Raw genomic sequence first — 19,197 nt, 5'->3', positions numbered from 1 at the left:
TGGAAAGTCACATTTTGGTCTTGAACACATTTTTGGAGTTATCGTTATTCTGTAATCATTACCTTTATTCTAAATACCTAATAAATATTAAAGCATTATTAAATTCTAAAGCATTCGTAAAAACATTAGAGCTATCAAAACTCAACTGTTATATTACAACTGGCGCACATTGTTGAAATTGTATCTGCGCTTATAGAGATATAATTTACTAGTTGAATTGTATTCGAATATGAATGACCTAAAACGGAAGTTGGAATATACTACAATCGAAAATACACTTCAACTGTAACATACATATCTGTACATATATATATATATATATATATATATATATATATATATATATATATATATATATATATATATATATATATATATATATATAGGATCCGGATGTGAAGGATTCCAAGTGAAACGCAGATTAAGTCAGAACTATGTATTTATTGTACATGTCTTCGGGCCTGTTCTCCAACAAGTGACCATAACAACACGCATCCGGTCTTTCCCAGGCATACCACACACACTCTATCTCGGCTCGTTTAAAAATCAATTCTACATTCGGTCATTCCTGACTGTCATTCGCCCTCGGATGACATTCTTCGTCTTTTATATTTTTACAGCATTTCATCTCACATTCTTTTACATTTCATCTTCTACTCTATACAATGTATCATCTTACATTCTTTTAAAACATTTCCTCTATCATCCTCAACAATGTTTCATCTCACATTCTTTTACATTTCATTTTCCACTCTATACAATGTATCATCTTACATTCTTTTAAAACATTTCCTCTATCATCCTCAACAATGTTTAATCTTCCATTCCATAAAATCATCTTATATTCTTCTAAACATGCTTTCAATTGTCACAATTACAATTTAAATCACAATTACAATCATCATCACAACTACATTTCAATACACTTATACATCAATCATTTTACAATTTACATAACAATTACAATTATAACAAATTAATCGTTACACATTTCACTACAAATCAATTTTTACATTTCAACACAATTCAATCTTCAATAAAGTTACACATAAATCATCACAATTAAAGTTACACATAAATCATCACAATTACAATTTAAAATTATTTCAAGCAATACAAAACAGAAAGGTATCACAATTACTATGTAAAATTATTACAAGCAATACAAAACAGAAAGGTATCACAACCTTTACAATGACAAGTTAAATTTTTACCCCGGAAACAATCACATTTTAAAACATTACTAGAATTAGCAATAAAACATTAAAATCAATACCTTTACAATGACAGGTTAAATCTTTACACCAGAAACAATCACATTTTAAAACATTACTAGAATTAGCAATAAAACATTAAAATCAATACCTTTACAATGACAGGTTAAATCTTTACATCGGAAACAATCACATTTTATAACATTACTAGAATTAGCAATGAAACATTAAAATCAATACCTTTACAATGACAGGTTAAATCTTTACACCAGAAACAATCACATTTTAAAACATTACTAGAATTACATTTCAATACAGTTATCTTATATTCTTCTAAGCATGTAACCAAATTAAAACATGATTCAATATACAAAGCACTTCCCAAAAATACTAGAATAAGCAATAAAACATTACACTTTTCAATCATCAAATTACAAGTAAGGCTTAACTAAAAACCCTCCAGATATTTAACTTATTCTCTAATTCACAAACGCACACTTCACTTCCATCGGCACAACTTAAATACTATCCAATGCCGGTGGCGATTCTCTGTGACCGTCCGACGAACTCCCCGTCGCCCCACAGATTTCCTGCTAGTAATTTACCATAAATGAAGTCAACACATATTGGTTCTGGCTCACTGATACATTCAATAAGTCTTTTATCAATCCATGGTTCTATTTTCTTTTCCATTGAATTAACATCAATCCGACTACGACCAAGCTTGAAAGTGAATACAGTGTCTTTTGGTGTTGAAATTTTGACTGGGTCCCTTAATCCTTCTTGTGATTTAGCCATATCTTTCTCTTTGTCTTTATGTTTTTCCTTTTCTTTATTCTCATCTTCAGAATTCTTCAAATGACTATAATCCTTAGATCCTTTTCCAAATTGATCATCGGGTGGTTCATCTGTATTTGAAAACGGTATGTCTCCGTAGTTCCAAAGTCTTCTTCTTTGCAATCCATCACCGTCCATACTTCCATCAGCCAGGTTCACACCTCCATCAGCCATGTTCGCATCGTCCTCTTCATCATTGGAAACAATGAGTTCTCTTTGAGCAGACATCTCTCGTGAAGCCCGTTGCTGCAAAGGTCTTTTTCTGTGCAAACCATCACTGTTCACACTTACATCAGCCATGTTTACATCTCCATCAGCCATGTTCGCATCGTCCTCTTCATTATTGGAAACAATGAGTTCTCTTTGAGCAGACATCTCTCGTGAAGCCCGTTGCTGCAAAGGTCTTTTTCTGTGCAAACCATCACTGTTCACACTTACATCGGCCATGTTTACATCTCCATCAGCCATGTTCGCCTCGTCCTCTTGTGTTAGAATACTGACTGGTTCTCTTATTTCTTCTTGTATTGGAATACTGACTGGTTCTCTTATTTCTTCTTGTATTGTCAAGACAGTCTTTGTTTTGGTGCTGTTACATTGAGCTGATATGTGCCCAAACTCGTTACAATTGAAACAACGAGTTCCTCTCGTCTTAAACCTACAGTCGGCTGCTAAATGACCACGTCCACCACAATTGTAGCATCGTGAACTCAGTCTTTCTCGGTTTTCACGGTTTCTCACGGGCCCCGTCACCCTGGGTTCGTCGTCTGGTGTTTCACCGGCCCCACTTGAATCGGAGTCAATGGGCTCTGCTTGAGCAAGCATTTCTCGTTCTTCAAAGACGAGCTCTTCGTCATCCCACTGGAACTCTTCTATCAGTTTCTGCTTAAGGATAGTCCATGATGTAATTATCCCTTCTGAATCCAGGAACATTCTCGCTGTTCCTACGCAATATATTCTCCCGTAGACCAGTTGCTCCAGGGGCGTCCAGTGGAAGAACTTCGCAAATTCTTCCATGCGCACAATCCACTGGCTGATTGGCACACCGCCGATCCCCTTAAACCGTGGCGCGTATGTCTCGAATTTGTCTCTGTCAAAATATGGCACTTCGTCTTCTTCTTCCTCTTCATCGTCGTCGTCATCATCTTCGTCTAAGTCCGCGAACCTCTGCATCTCCACGACAGTTAGCCGACGTAAAACTGACGCTGATAATGGCGCTATCGTTCTGGATATCATCATCGTCGTGTGGCGTGTTCGCTGACGTGACGTCACCGACGTCACGGGCTTCCGCGTTCTCGTCATCGCGCGCGCGTCCTAACCTCAACTGTCAAAACTCCGCGTCGTCGTCTGACCGCTCCTGGCTGTCACTCGAAATGTCTTCAGGCATCCCGGACAAAGCCCCCAAATATAGGATCCGGATGTGAAGGATTCCAAGTGAAACGCAGATTAAGTCAGAACTATGTATTTATTAACACATATCTTCGGGCTCGTTCTCCAACAAGTGACCATAACAACACGCATCCGGTCTTTCCCAGGCATACCACACACACTCTATCTCGGCTCGTTTAAAAATCAATTCTACATATATATATATATATATATATATATATATATATATATATATATATATATATATATATATATATATATATATATACATATAGTACATATAGATAGATTACATACATAGATACAGATTATGTACATACATATATTTTCTACATCACCAGAATTACCTGTTACAAACACACTTTTTACAAATTGGAATTTTTCAAGAGTCACATCGGAATTTCGCAATCGGTCATCATTGCATGCCACTCGCCTACGACCGTAACACAATATTATTCGTAGCCTCGCCCGAATTTGACTAACGCCACCGCTCGAGTCACAGACTATGACTCAATCGCATTTCGTACGATCTGGAAGGACGGGCGAAAGGGGTCAAAAGTGGCCGCGACCCATTTCCGACCGCCAATCATACGTCATAAAATCAAATGACCCAGATATTACTTTATATCAGGGCTGTGGAGTCGTGAAAATAAAATCGACTCTTAACTTTTTCTCATAATACGATTTTAAAAACTAAAATAAACACTTCAAATAATATCATCTCCCCGTGCAATGTGTAAAACATTTCCAGGTACACACAGGACATGGAGTATATGCGGCGATGACCAGAGAAATGTATTACATTTCTTTTCCAGTTACTAGACAATTCGACAATGCGCGGCATTGCATTGCGACAATGCCGCGCAATACAAAACTATACAATTTAATTTCATAAAACAGTTCTTTATAGGAGATAGGAGGATAGGAGAATAAAAAAATAGAATAAGCACCGGTACGGAAGATTCGTTATCTTTAACTTTGTGCAACAGAATGTAACTATAATATTTCAAGGACTCAAAATATTGAACAAAAAATCGGATGTAAGTACTGGGCTATAGCTATAACGCGAAATTTAATTTTTGTCTTTTGTCGGCATTAACTTTATATTCCGTTATGGTTCAGCGTTTTTGATATCTTTGAAAAATAACTATTTTAATTATTTTCATTGCAATCAGAAACTTCAAATCAAAACCAATATTATTTCATAATTTTGTGAAAAGCATGAAGCCCCAATAAGGTATTTGCAATTTTTTCTTTTTTGCTAATTTTGCGCTCACCTGGCTCTGATGTCTAATTATGTTTTAATTATTATTGGATATAAAATATTATATATATATATATATACATATATATATATATATATATATATATATATATATATATATATATATATATATATATATATATATATATAAATTTATTTTTGTCCTGCGCGGCATTGTCGTCCTTAGAATTGTCGGTGCGGCATTTCGTGCGGGGCTTTTTCGGAATGCCCGTTGGATGTCACCGCATCAAAAGACGAAAAATCTAAATCTTTATGACGATGTTCGTGTACCAAGCATATGTATGTATGTACATACATATGAAGAGCGGGTTATATATATGTACATATATCAGTGGCATGCGGTAACATTCTCTCTATTTTTGTCGTACAGCCTTATTTAACTTAATTAATGTAGTATATCAGTGACATGTGGTAAAATTACCTCTCTTTTTGTCGTACAGTCTTACTTAATGTGTGTGAGCAGGATACGGGTTGTTCCTCGTGTATCCTGCCCGTGCACATTAAGTAAGGCTGTACGACAAAAAGAGAGAGAATTTCATCACATGCTACTGATATATATATATATATATATATATATATATATATATATATATATATATATATATATATATATATATATATATGTATATATATATATATATATATATATATATATATATATATATATATATATATTTATTTATTTATTTATTTATTTATTTATTTATTTATTTATTTATTTAAAGTTTGGACCGTTGTAGCATTACAGGAATTCCTAATGCGCCACAATGGTCAAAAATATAACAGAAAAGACAAGAAACAAAATAATAAATTAGACATAACAAAAACAAAACATATATATACACAAACAACTAAAAATAATAATAATTATTATTATATATCGTTTATCGTCTTGAATTCATTCTATGTTTACAAGGTTTTTGTATTTCGTAATATTCTTTCTCGATTATGATTTTCAAGTTATGAATTCCATAAGTCCTCACCAGATAGAGTTTCAAAATTTGTCATCCGGACTGACCGAAACCAATCACGACAAGCAAATAATACACCACCACCACGTCGATCTACTCTATCGCGACGATGCAGCCTCCAGGAAGAATCAAAAAGTTCAGCATCAAAAAATGATGAAGTCAACCATGTTTCCGTTAGTGCTACCATATCATCACAAATATGTAGTAGAAACGGCTGAATTAAACGCAGCCAGCTTTGTCCTGAGACCTCGTGCATTTTGGTAATAAATTACCAATTTTCGGTCTCCCAGTTTGGCGCGTGACTTTCTTTGAGACAAGAAATGGCAGTTTTGATTGAGCCAACGGAGGTTGAGCCAATGGAGACGAAACGGAAGAGGAAGCAGAAGAAGAAGCCAACACAGTCACAACAGAATCACGACTATCAGGACCATTTGAGCAGGCAGATGTAGGAGAAGAGGCAAACATCGACGTCACTGCGACCGTTTCCATAGAAGATTCATTAATACTTGCAGACGTAGTTTTAATATCAGGCTTCAAACATCTAGCAGCTCCCGTACAAACATCTATATATATATATATATATATATATATATATATATATATATATATATATATATATATATATATATATATATATATATATATTATATATACATGGTACCTTTTACTATGCATACATTATTTTGGATCTTTCGATTTTCGATCTTTGCTTTCAGATATTTGCTTTTCGATCTTTCGACTTTCGATGCAGTGAACCTGACCCTATATATAAATTTATTTTTGTCCTGCGCGGCATTGTCGTCCTTGGAATTGTCGGCGCGGTATTACTGTGCGCGGATTTTTCGTATTTCTGAGATATTCGAAAATAACCAAATGGGGAAGAAATTGAAAAATTACATAGCTGGAGTCGGAATCGGAATCGGAGTCGGATTGTGGGAAAATGTCGGAGTCGGGGTCATGTATTTTTAGATTTTCAAAATCGGATTGATATGAGTTTTGTTTCTTTTTAAATTCCACAGCCCTGAATTCAATATGCACAAAGGAAAAAAAAACAATAATAAACAATGCAATTTAAATGAGACATCACTTCGATTTCGAATCTGGGCAAAAAACCAAGACTCCACAGCCCTGCTTTAAGCCCACCAGGAGCGGATCGGACGACTTCATTCAGTTATATAATTATAATTAACAGGTTGACATTGGACGGCACCGCCGCGGCCTCCAAATTTGCTCTTTTTATTTGTATTTTTTTTTAGTCAATTTCGCGAACCTCAATAGCGCCAATGACGATGTTATTATTTGAATAGCAATGTCGTAACTGAAATGCCAATGCCAAATCGAACGACCAAACTGTTGCACATCGGTTGCGCAATCTGCAGTCAGCTGCACGCGACTGTTATATAACGCGATCGCGCTAGGTAGGGGTTGTCTGCATAAGAGTCACCAAGTGCGTCATTGTTTATGTGAATCTTGCTCAAATAGGGGTATGTTTAAGGGTCTGATTGACGGGTTATTTTGCTGGAAGGAGCTTCAATTTACAATCAGTGGATGGGGATATTATTTTATTTTATTTTTTATTTCAATCAAATATGTATGTACAGTCGACTTTACGCCCCAAAGTGACGAGTCTACTAATACAGATACAATACAATAATACAAGTATTTTTATACGATGCGAATTCATACAAACATCATCCACAGAGACATCTATGGAGAATTTTTATTTTTTGTAGAATTTTATATAGAATTTGTCGAACCTCAAGACGCTGAATAACTTCAGATTTCAAAATAAATGCCAATTTACAGGAATTGTTTCAATGAAAATTAGAAAAAAATTGGCAAACTCTGAAAGGAAACGATCGACCTGGAGCGCAAACCAAGGTCTGGCCAGCAGCGGGAATCGAACCCGTGACAACTCTGCTCGAAACATAATATAATCCACTAGTCCACGCTGCTGGTTAAGTACTAAGAACGCGAATAGAAATGATGATGCAGATAGTATTAAATTTGGATCATTGTATTAGAAACACTCTATTTCATTATTCATATTAATATTTTATTTATTTTATTTTATTGTTACAAATCAATATACACTCGCCATTACAGATTTTGCTCCAATGCGACGGGTGTACGTTAACGAAATACAGAATACATAAATAACCAGAAATCAGATATACAGTAATACATACATATACAATCAGAATATATAGCATATAACAATTAATCAGAAATAATAATCATAGAGACGACAGGATTGGATCTAATACCAATTTTCAGGAACCGTTTCAGCAATGATAACAACAAAATTCAGCAATGAATAAAATTGGCAAACTCTGATTGGAAAATTACGTAATTGAGTAATAATGACTCCTTTCTTGGCGGTTTTACTTTCCTTTATTACAAGAAATAGAAGAGGGACTGCCGGCTGGTGTATGGTGATTGGCACATCACCTATTGAATGTTTAACTGATACTAATTATTAAATGAATGCCGTGCACCGTCGGTAGCCCTCTGTTTATACATTTATAATATATCAGGTGGGGAGCGACCATAACAATATGAAGATTGTCCATACTCCCCCCTATAAGGAAATTAATTGACTTATATACTAAAAAGACAATCTTAGTGTTAAAGATAATTCAATTGATACTATATAAATCTACTTTAACATGCATAAAAATGATAAAAAGCTGTATTGGACTGTATATGAAAATCAAATCTCAATCTTAAAATTAGTAAAAAATAAAATGAGTAAAAAATAATTAAGCAATTATTTAAATATTTGTTTTAACATGCATAATATCATAAAAAACTATATGTAGTGGACTGTATATAAATAAAATGAATTATTTGAAAAGTCTCATTGTAGAAATGAAATAGTTTGTTTATTGTTTATATTTTTGATGTTTATTTGTTTATTTTTATTTTGACATTTATTTGTTTATGTTTATTATTTTGAAGTTTGTTTGTTTTTAAATATTATTTTCAATTTTAATGCACTTTCACACTATTTTTTATATATATGTATATATATATATATATTTTTTTTTTTTTTTATTTTTATTTTTATTTTTTTTTTATCACTAAATAACCTTTGCACTAATGGATGTATCTTGGAGATGGCCTTCTTCGGAAGGCAGATGAAAGAAGCTCTGGATATGGCCTTCCTCTGAAGGCAGATGAGCTGCTGATGATATGCTAACATACAGAAGATGTCTCTCCCAGTAGAAGGTTGAGATGCTGACGTCCAGAAGATGTGTCTCCCAGAAGATAGATGAAATGCAGATATTCAGAAGTTGTTCCTCCTAGAAGTCAGTTGAGATGCCGACATTCAGAAGATGTCTCTCCCAGAAGACAGATGATCTGCCGTCACTCCCAGAAAACGGATGATGATGTTTAAATCATGAGATTGACTTTCCCCAGAACAGAAGTATTGATGACATCCGGAACAATGACCTTCCCAGACAGATGTGCTGTTGACTGGTCTTTTTCCGAAAGCAAGAAATGTTGAGCACTGGAAGTTGACCTTTGTTAAAAAGGGCAATGATGTTGTTGAGATAAAAATATTATTCTTTTTCAGAACATGATGATAAGTTGTTGTCATCGATGGGAAGAACAGCCAATTTGGAAATGGCCCTTCTCGTGATTCCGTTTTTTGTTGTTAGTTCTGCTACTCTGATTAATCCGTCTCCGCCTGGATAGACTTGTCTGACTCTGCCTAAAGCCCATGCAGTTGTTGGCAGTCCCTCTTCTTTTATCACAACCAAATCTCCAATTTTTATGTTGTCTTTTTGTTGTTTCCATTTATTTCTTATTTGTAATGACGAAATGTAATCCAGTGACCATCTATTCCAAAATTCAGAAGTTGCCTTGATCATCTGAAGATATTGATGTTTGATATTAGTGGTTTCCATTACTCTTGATTGAGGAATGGCCAATAATGGTCGTCCAATTAAGAAATGACCGGGAGTCAAAGGATTAAGGTCTTTAGGATCATTTGATATGGGTGTAAGAGGACGGGAGTTTAGACATGCTTCTATCTGTGCAATTACAGTTGCCAATGATTCGAACGTTAAATTTACTGAATTTATTATTCTTTTTAGATGATACTTCAATTGTTTAACGGCCGATTCCCAAATACCTCCCATGTGAGGTGATCGAGGCGGAATAAAATTCCATTGAATGCCTTCCGTAAACGCATAACTAATTATTTGATTAAAGGAATTTTCCGAAAATAAATTCTGCAATATTCGTCCTAGTTCTCGATTGGCTCCGACAAAATTTGTCCCGTTGTCCGACCACATGATAGCTGGCTTTCCGCGACGCGCGACAAATCGTTTAAAACAATTCAAAAACGCAACTGAAGTTAAATCGCTAACAACTTCCATGTGTACTGCTTTTGTTATGAAACAGATAAAAATGCAAACATAACATTTGGTGATTTTGGAGTTTCTCAAAGTTCCATTCTTAATTGCAAATGGACCGGCATAATCAACCCCGGAATGATGAAAAGGAGGTTTTGGAATTATTCGAGACGATGGTAAGTCACCCATCAATTGATCTATAATAATAGGTTTACTCTTAAAACATGTGATACATTTACGTAATGTTCCTTTAATGGTGTTTGTTCCATTTAAAAGCCAGTATTTTAATCTCATTAAATACAATAATGATTGTGTTCCTAAATGTAAGTTTTTCAAGTGATAATCTCGAATAATTAACGTTGTTAGTATATGTTTGGAATCTATTAAGATTGGATGTTTCTGTTCTTCGGATATGAGGGCGTTTCCTATTCTACCTCCTACCCGTATTAAATTTTTTACAAAAATAGGATTTAGGTTTAAAATTTTACTAGACTTTGATATTGTGTTTTTATTTAATAAATCCTTGTATTCTGTTGGAAATGATTGTTGCTGAGCAATCTTTAATATACTTATAAGGGATTCATCCAATTCTAAAACCGATGGTTGACCTATTATTTTACATTTGTGCTTTTTATTAAAATACATTCTGCGAATATAAGATACTGTTCTTAATAGCTTTGATAAAGAAGAATATCTAAAAAAGAGGTCAAATTCTACTGTGGTTAAAAATGATACTATCTTTTTCGTTTCTGGAATTGTCTCTGAAGGATAAATGTTAATACTTGGCCACTTTTCGTTAGTTTGGGTTAACCATTTTGGTCCTGACCACCATAATTGATTATTTATCAAATTTTCGGGAGAGATGCTTCTTGAAATCATATCTGCAGGATTTTCGGCTGATAAAACATGTTTCCAATAATGGTTTTTTGATAATTTTTGGATTTCTGATACCCTATTAGCTACGAAAGTATTCCATCTATTCGGTTCTCCGTGAATCCAATGGAGAGTGACCATTGAATCCGACCAGCAAACTATTTTTGAAAATGAACGTTTAAAATTTATTTTAATATAATTTACGAGATTTGCTAACAATAGAGCGGAACATAATTCCAATCTAGGAATCGACAATTTTTTTAACGGTGCAACGCGTGATTTTGAACATACTAGAGACACCTTAATATCGCCGACTGCATTAATTGAACGAATATATATACATGCTCCATACGCCCTTTCTGAAGCGTCGCAGAATCCATGCATTTGTATATCGATTGGTAGTGATGTTAAAACGTGTCTTTCGATTTTTATATCATTTAATACACATATTTTCGCTAGGTGAACATTAAAATCTTCATGAATTTCCTTTGGTATATTTTCGTTCCAAGAAATATTCGAAGTCCAAATTTGTTGCATTAAAATTTTGTGCTTTATTAAAACAGGTGATAGTAATCCTAAAGGATCAAAAATTTGACTGATTAAAGATAGAAAGGATCGCTTAGATAGTGGGTCATTTGTTAAGTCAAATTTAACCTTAAAAGTGAAAGTGTCTAAATCATTATTCCAATATAGGCCTAGAGTTTTGTGTGAATTGTTAGTAAGATTGAAATCGTTTACTTCTGATATTCTTGTTGTCATTGTTGAACAGATTTGTTCACAATTTGAAACCCATTTGCATAGATTCATTCCAGCTCCACTGAGTATGGTTTGAATTTGGTTTTTCAATAAAATGCAAGACTCTATTGTTTCTTCCCCCGCGAGCAAATCGTCTACATAAAAACACGATGAAATTGCCTCACTGGCCTCGGGAAATTTAACTTTATTGTCTTCAGCTAATTGAACTAAGCATCTCGTTGCTAAAAAAGGTGCAGAAGAAGTTCCGTACGTTACAGTGTTCAATTTATAATGTTTTATTGGAGAGTTGAGATCGTACCTCCAAATAATTCTTTGAAGATTTCTATCTTCCGGGGCTATCAGTATTTGTCTATACATTTTCTCTACATCTGCAATGAAAACATAAGTATGTTTCCTGAAATTTAAAAGTATGGACAACAAGTCAGGTTGAACACTTGGACCTACCATAAGGATGTTGTTTAATGAATATTGTTTGATGTTTTTGATGACGCATCAAATACTACACGACATTTGGTTGATACACTAGATTCTTTGATAACTGCATGATGTGGTAAGTAATAAACTGTTTCGTTCTTTTTTGGAGGGAAACATTCTGTCATATGTCCTAATTTTTCGTATTCTGATAAAAAATCATGATATTGACGTTTTAAACTTTCATCCTTCACGAAACGCTTCTCTAATGACTCTAATCTTTTCTCCGCCACACATAAAGAATTACCTAAATCATTTGGTGAACTTTTAAATGGTAATTTAACTGAGAATCTCCCTGATGGTAGTCTCGAAATATTATCTTTGAAATGTTGTTCAGATTTGGTTTCCTCTGACGATCTCGGAAGTATTTCTGGTACTTCTTCAATTTCCCATAATTGCTTTACTTGATTGTTTAATTTCGCTATTGATAAGTTACATGTAATTGATGATGATTTTAATGTTGGAATCCTTCCGGAAATAATCCACCCAAATTCTGTTTCGAACATGGTGGGCTGATTCTGCCCTAAATCTACTTTCTCTGTCTTTAATGTTTTCCAAAATATGTGTACTCCGAGCAAAACGTCAATTTGACCTGGTTTATGCCAATATTTATCGGACATGTTGATATTTTTAGGAATATTTAAAATCGATTTATTTATATTTTCGTTTGGCAACATTCCGGTAATTGAATTTAAAATTAAGAATGTGATATCCGATGAAAAATTAGAGACTTCTGAATTAATTATTGTATTTATTGAATTTGTTGTGTTTGTTGTCACACCTTGCAGCATAGTTATTGGTATGTGGACATGATTCTGTTTTATTTTCAAATTCCTAGCTAATTTGGCTGTAATATAATTAGTTTGAGATCCTGGATCTAGTAGAGCTCTACACTTATGAAATTTTCCGTCATGATCCTTTAAAAGAACTGAGGCGGTAGCTAGTAAGGCGTTGTGAAATGTACCTATGTTTGTATATGTTTGAGGAGAGAAGTTTGTTTCTTCAACAATAGATGTTTGTGGGATATGTAATAGTGTATGATGAGCCCTATTGCAATCTTTACAAGTGAATTTTGAATGACAGTTTTCCCACATGTGACCACTATTAAGACATCTAAAACATAATTTCTTTTCTGTAGCAGATCGTCGTCTCTCTAGTGGCGTTTGTTTTGTTAAAATTGGACAGCTAGCTGTAAAATGTTCTCGATCGCAAAAGTGACAACGTTTTTTTTTAATACTTTCAAAATTTCTAGTTTGTCTATTATATGTTCTTACAGAGAAATCATTATTATTTTGATAAACTGGTTTTGAATTACTTGCATCTATTGATTGTAGTACTGAGCAACGATTTTCTAAAAAATTTTTTAATGAATCATAAGCTGGCATGTCTTTGTTTGGTAAGGTATTCTCCCATTCGATTTGCATTCGTAAGGGTAACTTAGATAATACTATGCATATTAATATGCTATCCCAGTGCTTTATTGGTTGTCCCATTGTTTGTAATGTTCGTATATTTATCGTTATTTCGTCAATTAAATGACGTAAATCTGTGTAATTTTCCCTTTGAATTGCCCTTAAGTTAAACATTGAATTTATTTTTGTTTTAATTATCATCCTAGAATGATTATATCGCTCTACTAACAGTTCCCACGCGATGGTGTAATTTTCTTCCGTATTTTCTAGTCCTTGAATGACTTGCATAGCTGAACCTTGTAGTGATTTTTTAAGATAAGCAAGTTTTGATATATTATTTAGATCAGAATTATTATGAATAAGTGAAATGAACATGTCTCTGAATTCACCCCAGGATTCTTGGGTGCCAGTGAAATTAGGTACATTTAGGGGACATAAATTAGTTACGTTTGTTTCCGAAAAAAAATTTTTTTTTTGTTTTACGATTTGTCTTGATCTATCATCAATCATATGATTAGCCATATCCGTGAATTCATCATAAGCCTTAAAATATCTGTTTTCATGCATATCTCTATCTTGTTCATTTTCAAAATCACCCAAATTTATACCCAACTGTGCCTCTTCGAATTTTCCTTTATAAGTTTCTACCAGTGATACCTTACGCTGAATTACACCCAAACTTGGACAATCTTTTAATTCTTTTATAGCCTTTGACAGAATTTCATATGCTTTGGATCTATTTTTTTTTAATACTTCGTAACTAGCCATGATGTTGAGAAAAAAAGTAATAATAATAAAATAACTTGATTATTATAGATGTGTGAAAATGTGATGTTTCGATTTATTCGGTTATTGTTGTAATGTTGTGTATTTTCTAGAATGTTGCAAGTATAAATTGTTGTAAAAGTATACTATATCTATTTTACCGTCGTGAAATTTCATTTACGAAAATTAAAGTAACTGTTCATTTATAATCTATATTTATTTAGTAAATTTACAGTTTTACTAATTTAACTTAAACTTTATAATTGGATTCCTAAATTAATTTATTTATCTCGTACTTATATGTACATACATATGTATAATTGTCACCTGTTTAAAATGACAAACATGTACATGTAATCGATCTACGCGACTCACGTACAATATTTAGAACAATGTGACAAATCTGTCCCAAAAGGAGAACTGTTCAATATTCAAATTGAACAACAGAAAACTATTTAAAAAAAATTCATATTCGCACGAAAGCGTGAAATACTTAACAAATACCTAATACCGCTCAAGATCATTCACCTTCATGAAGTCAGAATTGAGGGCATTAGTATTTAAAGTTACTGGATTTCTATGAAATTCCCAACTCGTGAATCCAACAAAGCTCAAGATCGTTCGTATTCACGAAGTCAAAATTGAGGAAGTTAGTATTCAGAAGCAGCTGAATATTCGCGAACGTGAACAACAATCGTAACCTTTCTATATAATAATTAGAATCAAATGATAATACAAAAAAGAGAAACAATCGTTCACGCGAAAGCATTCATGGAGGAAATTATTATTTTATGTATTTAAAAAACTGTATCATCAGTAAAATTTTTGGCAACCCTAACGCACAGAAGCAGAAATATGTATACACAATGGAATAAATGTGACAATAATTCGGACAGAAAGGAGTGATCATTGACTTATGTTGGCTCTTGCAGATAAAATCATGCAATCCGTTTCGAAGGACCATGGAAAATTACGTAATTGAGTAATAATGACTCCTTTCTTGGCGGTTTTACTTTCCTTTATTACAAGAAATAGAAGAGGGACTGCCGGCTGGTGTATGGTGATTGGCACATCACCTATTGAATGTTTAACTGATACTAATTATTAAATGAATGCCGTGCACCGTCGGTAGCCCTCTGTTTATACATTTATAATATATCAGGTGGGGAGCGACCATAACAATATGAAGATTGTCCACTGATAGAGAAACGATCGATTTGGAGTCACAAAACACCCAAATCTAACCAGCAGATGGCGAGGACTCGAACCTTTGACCTCAGTGGTGCTAAATATATACGCTACCACTGAGCCAAACTGCTGGCTGAATATAAATATGTATATATATATATATATATATATATATATATATATATATATATATATATATTGTTTTATACATAAGGCCTAACAGGTAAACCCCAATTTGCCTTCCTGGCCAATCATAAACATCGATAAACAATTTATAGAGCATTTTTTTTACAGATAATTATAGAGACATCTATGGATAAATTTGGCAAACATTTTTGCGGTATTTTTATAAGTCAGCAAATTCGAGATGATGAAAACTTAAATTTTGAAATCTAAATATGAAAAGGTTACCAATTTGTTGGAACCGTTTCAATAAAATCGGAAAAATTAGCAAAGTCTGATAGGAATCGATCAACCTGGAGTCACATATCTAAGGTCTTGCAAGCAGCAACGGACCTGGAAATTAACCCGTGACCACTTAGTTAAAAGCATTACACGCTAACCATTGATCAATGCTGCTGGTTATTTAATTAATGTCACAATTAATCCACCGCCTTCAATTGATGATCACCACATTTTGATATACATAGTATCTTAACTTAGACGGTAGACTGTAGACGGGCTTTGAAAGAGATCGAAACCCTTTGAAGATTTTTTTTTTGCTCGGGCAATGCCAGGCATCAGGAATCGAAAGGCAAGTACAATAATATAAATAAAATAAAATTAATAGAGATAACTAGTGTTGTGCCCGTTGATATTTCAACGGATGGTTTTGGAAAAGAATTGATACATTAACCGCACTCAAGGCTATTGTCACTAGTGGTTTCTGCATGCAAAATCCGTGTGGTAAATTCGCATCGCTCCCTCACTTGCACCCCCTTACGCTGCCCCCTAATTTCATCCCCAAACACTCGTCCGGTCGTCCGCGTACAAATTAACACGTGTCACGGTGCGATCTCTTACATTCTTATGAATTCTGATAATTGTAATATTTATTTTTTTTAAACTTCTATATTTGACCTTGTAAAAAACGTACATAATATAAGTCCTTCCATTTTTTATAAATATTACATACGTAAAATAGGGGAGGGGGAATGTCGATTGTAAAAGATTAAGAAGTTCGGATTTAAGTTTAATTTTATTTTAATGACGTCATACATGTTGAAAATCGGAATCTGATGAATAGACTTCGGATGGGGATCGAGGCAGAGAGATTTTTATTGTTTCATAGGAAAATCATATTTTTATAAGCTTTTCTGCTCTCTTGTTTGATGGAGCCTATTGTTATTTACTATTGTACTGACGATCATCCGATATCTATTGATGACTTAAGCTGCTGGTTTATATTTTGAGTTGTTAAGAGGCATTATTGATATACATTTCATATTCTTAATATGTAAAATACTTCCACCTTGCGGCATTGGCTAGCTTTATTTATTAGTTTTGTATGTTATTTATATTTATATTATAAATATAGGTATTTTGTGTTAAACGTGCTTTTATCACTCTAGTAAGGTGAATGTGTACAATGCCCTAAAGATTGGCTATCAAATAAAACATGAATACTTGAAAGATTGACAATACAAGAAGCCGACAAGCAATTCAACGAACTGAATAAATATTTTGCAACTTCATACAAATCAACGAATTGCAATTTAAGTCAACATTAAAAATATGGACTTTTCAAGGTCAAAAACTCGTCAAAATATTGTGCCTTTTCAACATGAAAATATTGCGCTTTTCAATGTCAAAACATTGACTTCGGCGAATTGAGATTCAATCAAAACACGATTCGGCGAATTAACACATTGGCCAACTTATAGAAGCCGCGTAATTTAAGCAATAGATGATAAATTTATATGCACTTTCCTATACCAAATGTACTTTTACCAACAATATGCACATACATGACTCAAGAATCAACGGTAAATGTGGATGCAAAGTGGGGCAACGAATAGATATCGCATATACAATGTATGTAAGTACAGACAGACGAAGATTCGAGGTTGCCTTCATTGCACTTTTTTGGGACATTGCATCAGATGCATTGTGTAACCTTGATGTTGTAGATGACGTCACCTAATCTATTATACTATTACGACGGAAAATTAGCGAATTACGTTGCGCCAATATATTTTTTGTCCAATTTCAAGGCACCTTATTCGACAGGCGTTCAAGATCATCATCACTAAATCAATTATCAAACACTCACAGTAAATCATCAATTACATCAAAGCATAAAATCGATGAATTCGCAACGATCGCACTCATTAGTCCATTTTGCGAGCGTATTTAATACGCCGTTTTTGTTTTATATTTAGCTCTTCTGACCCAGTTTTTTTTATCTCTAGTGCAAATTATCGTCGGTTACACCTACTTACCGCTGAAATAAATAACGCAAAAAAAAAACCACTTCAATGTGTACGAGTGATTTATTGTATGGTGACCGTCAATCATAGAGGCCGGGACAAGTCTAGAAGGTCTAATGATACTATACGTTGTATATTTCTTGTGTTTTTATCATTCTTGGAATTTTTTTCGATGATTCAAATCGCACACGGGCTTTTTGTTGGGTTTGGATCAATTGTAGACCGCCTACTCCACTCAGACGTTGTCACCTACTTGTTGTTATTGGTGTGATTAATTAAATAAACACTTTTGCTAATCGTTTACGTACAGCAAAAATGTAATCACTGTGAATCACTATGCCAAATTAGTCACACGAGCGATTACGACTTTTTTCTGACTGACTGACATGTAATTCGACACGATGTAACATTAAGTTTTTATAATTAAATAATTTAAATAAAAATCATCGATTGTGTATTTGATCATTATTTAAACAATGACAATTGCACCTCCCAATATACATACATATACATATGTACATATGTATATACATATGTACAATACTTCGGGAGTTTCAAAGTTAGCTAGTCAACTAACAGTTCTAATATCATGTTTATCGTCTTAAACTTATCTTTATTGATTAAGGGTTCAAAATTTGATCCATTTAAATTAACTTATCATATCATACGTATGTATTGTATATTGTAGCATGGTGCACGCATTCATGCAATTGATAAAATGTGCAAAATCGCATGTCAAAGTCTATTCACGATAGTATTCATTGGTGATGGTAATCCACATATGGTTAAATTTGTATACACATGTCAATTATGAAATTATATTCAAATAGTGGTGACATATAGGCGATAGGTGGCCAATTTTGTCAACTCTGATTGGAAACGGCCGACTTGGAGTCACAAATATGCAAATTTGACCAGCAGCACTACAGAAATACTCCGAATCAATCCTATTCAATCAAGGTCAAACCAGGGCTTGGACCGGGGACTTTTCAGTTGTTATAATTAACGCAACCACCGAGATATGCTGCTTGGTTCTATTATTGGCTTCGTTGCTGGCCAGACCTTGAACATGTGACTGCATAGTCGATCGTTTCCTTTTAGAGTTTTTTTTGGAAATGGTTCCAACAAATTGGAAATCCTGTCTTATTACTTACAAAATTTGAGTTCACAGCATCACACAATTTGTTGATATTTAAAAATACTGCAAATTTTTTTCCATAGATGTCTCTATGATGATTGTAGTGTT

The 19,197-nt window shown here is 33.7% G+C and overlaps 3 protein-coding genes across 3 annotated transcripts; all 3 read right to left on the bottom strand.

Moving 5' to 3' along the window:
* Window positions 1–616: 616 nt before the first annotated feature.
* On the bottom strand, window positions 617–3,644 carry LOC143919378 (uncharacterized). The gene is made up of 3 exons (XM_077441679.1): window positions 1,455–3,644; window positions 775–1,276; window positions 617–731 (listed from the first exon to the last, which is right to left on the bottom strand). Exon 1 carries the CDS (start codon window positions 3,348–3,350, stop codon window positions 1,740–1,742), a length of 1,611 nt encoding a protein of 536 aa, XP_077297805.1. The 5' UTR covers window positions 3,351–3,644; the 3' UTR covers window positions 617–731; window positions 775–1,276; window positions 1,455–1,739.
* Window positions 3,645–9,259: 5,615 nt separating this feature from the next.
* On the bottom strand, window positions 9,260–12,043 carry LOC143918616 (uncharacterized). The gene has a single exon (XM_077440556.1). The coding sequence runs from the start codon at window positions 12,041–12,043 to the stop codon at window positions 9,260–9,262; it is 2,784 nt and encodes a 927-aa protein (XP_077296682.1).
* Window positions 12,044–12,144: 101 nt separating this feature from the next.
* On the bottom strand, window positions 12,145–14,337 carry LOC143918614 (uncharacterized). The gene has a single exon (XM_077440555.1). It carries the CDS (start codon window positions 14,335–14,337, stop codon window positions 12,145–12,147), a length of 2,193 nt encoding a protein of 730 aa, XP_077296681.1.
* Between the last annotated feature and the right edge of the window lie 4,860 nt (window positions 14,338–19,197).

The sequence above is a fragment of the Arctopsyche grandis genome, chromosome 11, assembly GCF_051622035.1.
Source record: "Arctopsyche grandis isolate Sample6627 chromosome 11, ASM5162203v2, whole genome shotgun sequence".
NCBI classification, from domain to species: domain Eukaryota; kingdom Metazoa; phylum Arthropoda; class Insecta; order Trichoptera; family Hydropsychidae; genus Arctopsyche; species Arctopsyche grandis.
Note: the sequence above shows the minus strand (reverse complement) of the source record. Positions and strands in the feature narration are given on the sequence as shown.

Coding starts and splice junctions, on each gene's coding strand:
- LOC143918616 (XM_077440556.1), bottom strand. CDS start 12,043: ATGTATAGACAAATACTGATAGCCCCGGAAGATAGAAATCTTCAAAGA.
- LOC143919378 (XM_077441679.1), bottom strand. CDS start 3,350: ATGACGAGAACGCGGAAGCCCGTGACGTCGGTGACGTCACGTCAGCGA.
- LOC143918614 (XM_077440555.1), bottom strand. CDS start 14,337: ATGGCTAGTTACGAAGTATTAAAAAAAAATAGATCCAAAGCATATGAA.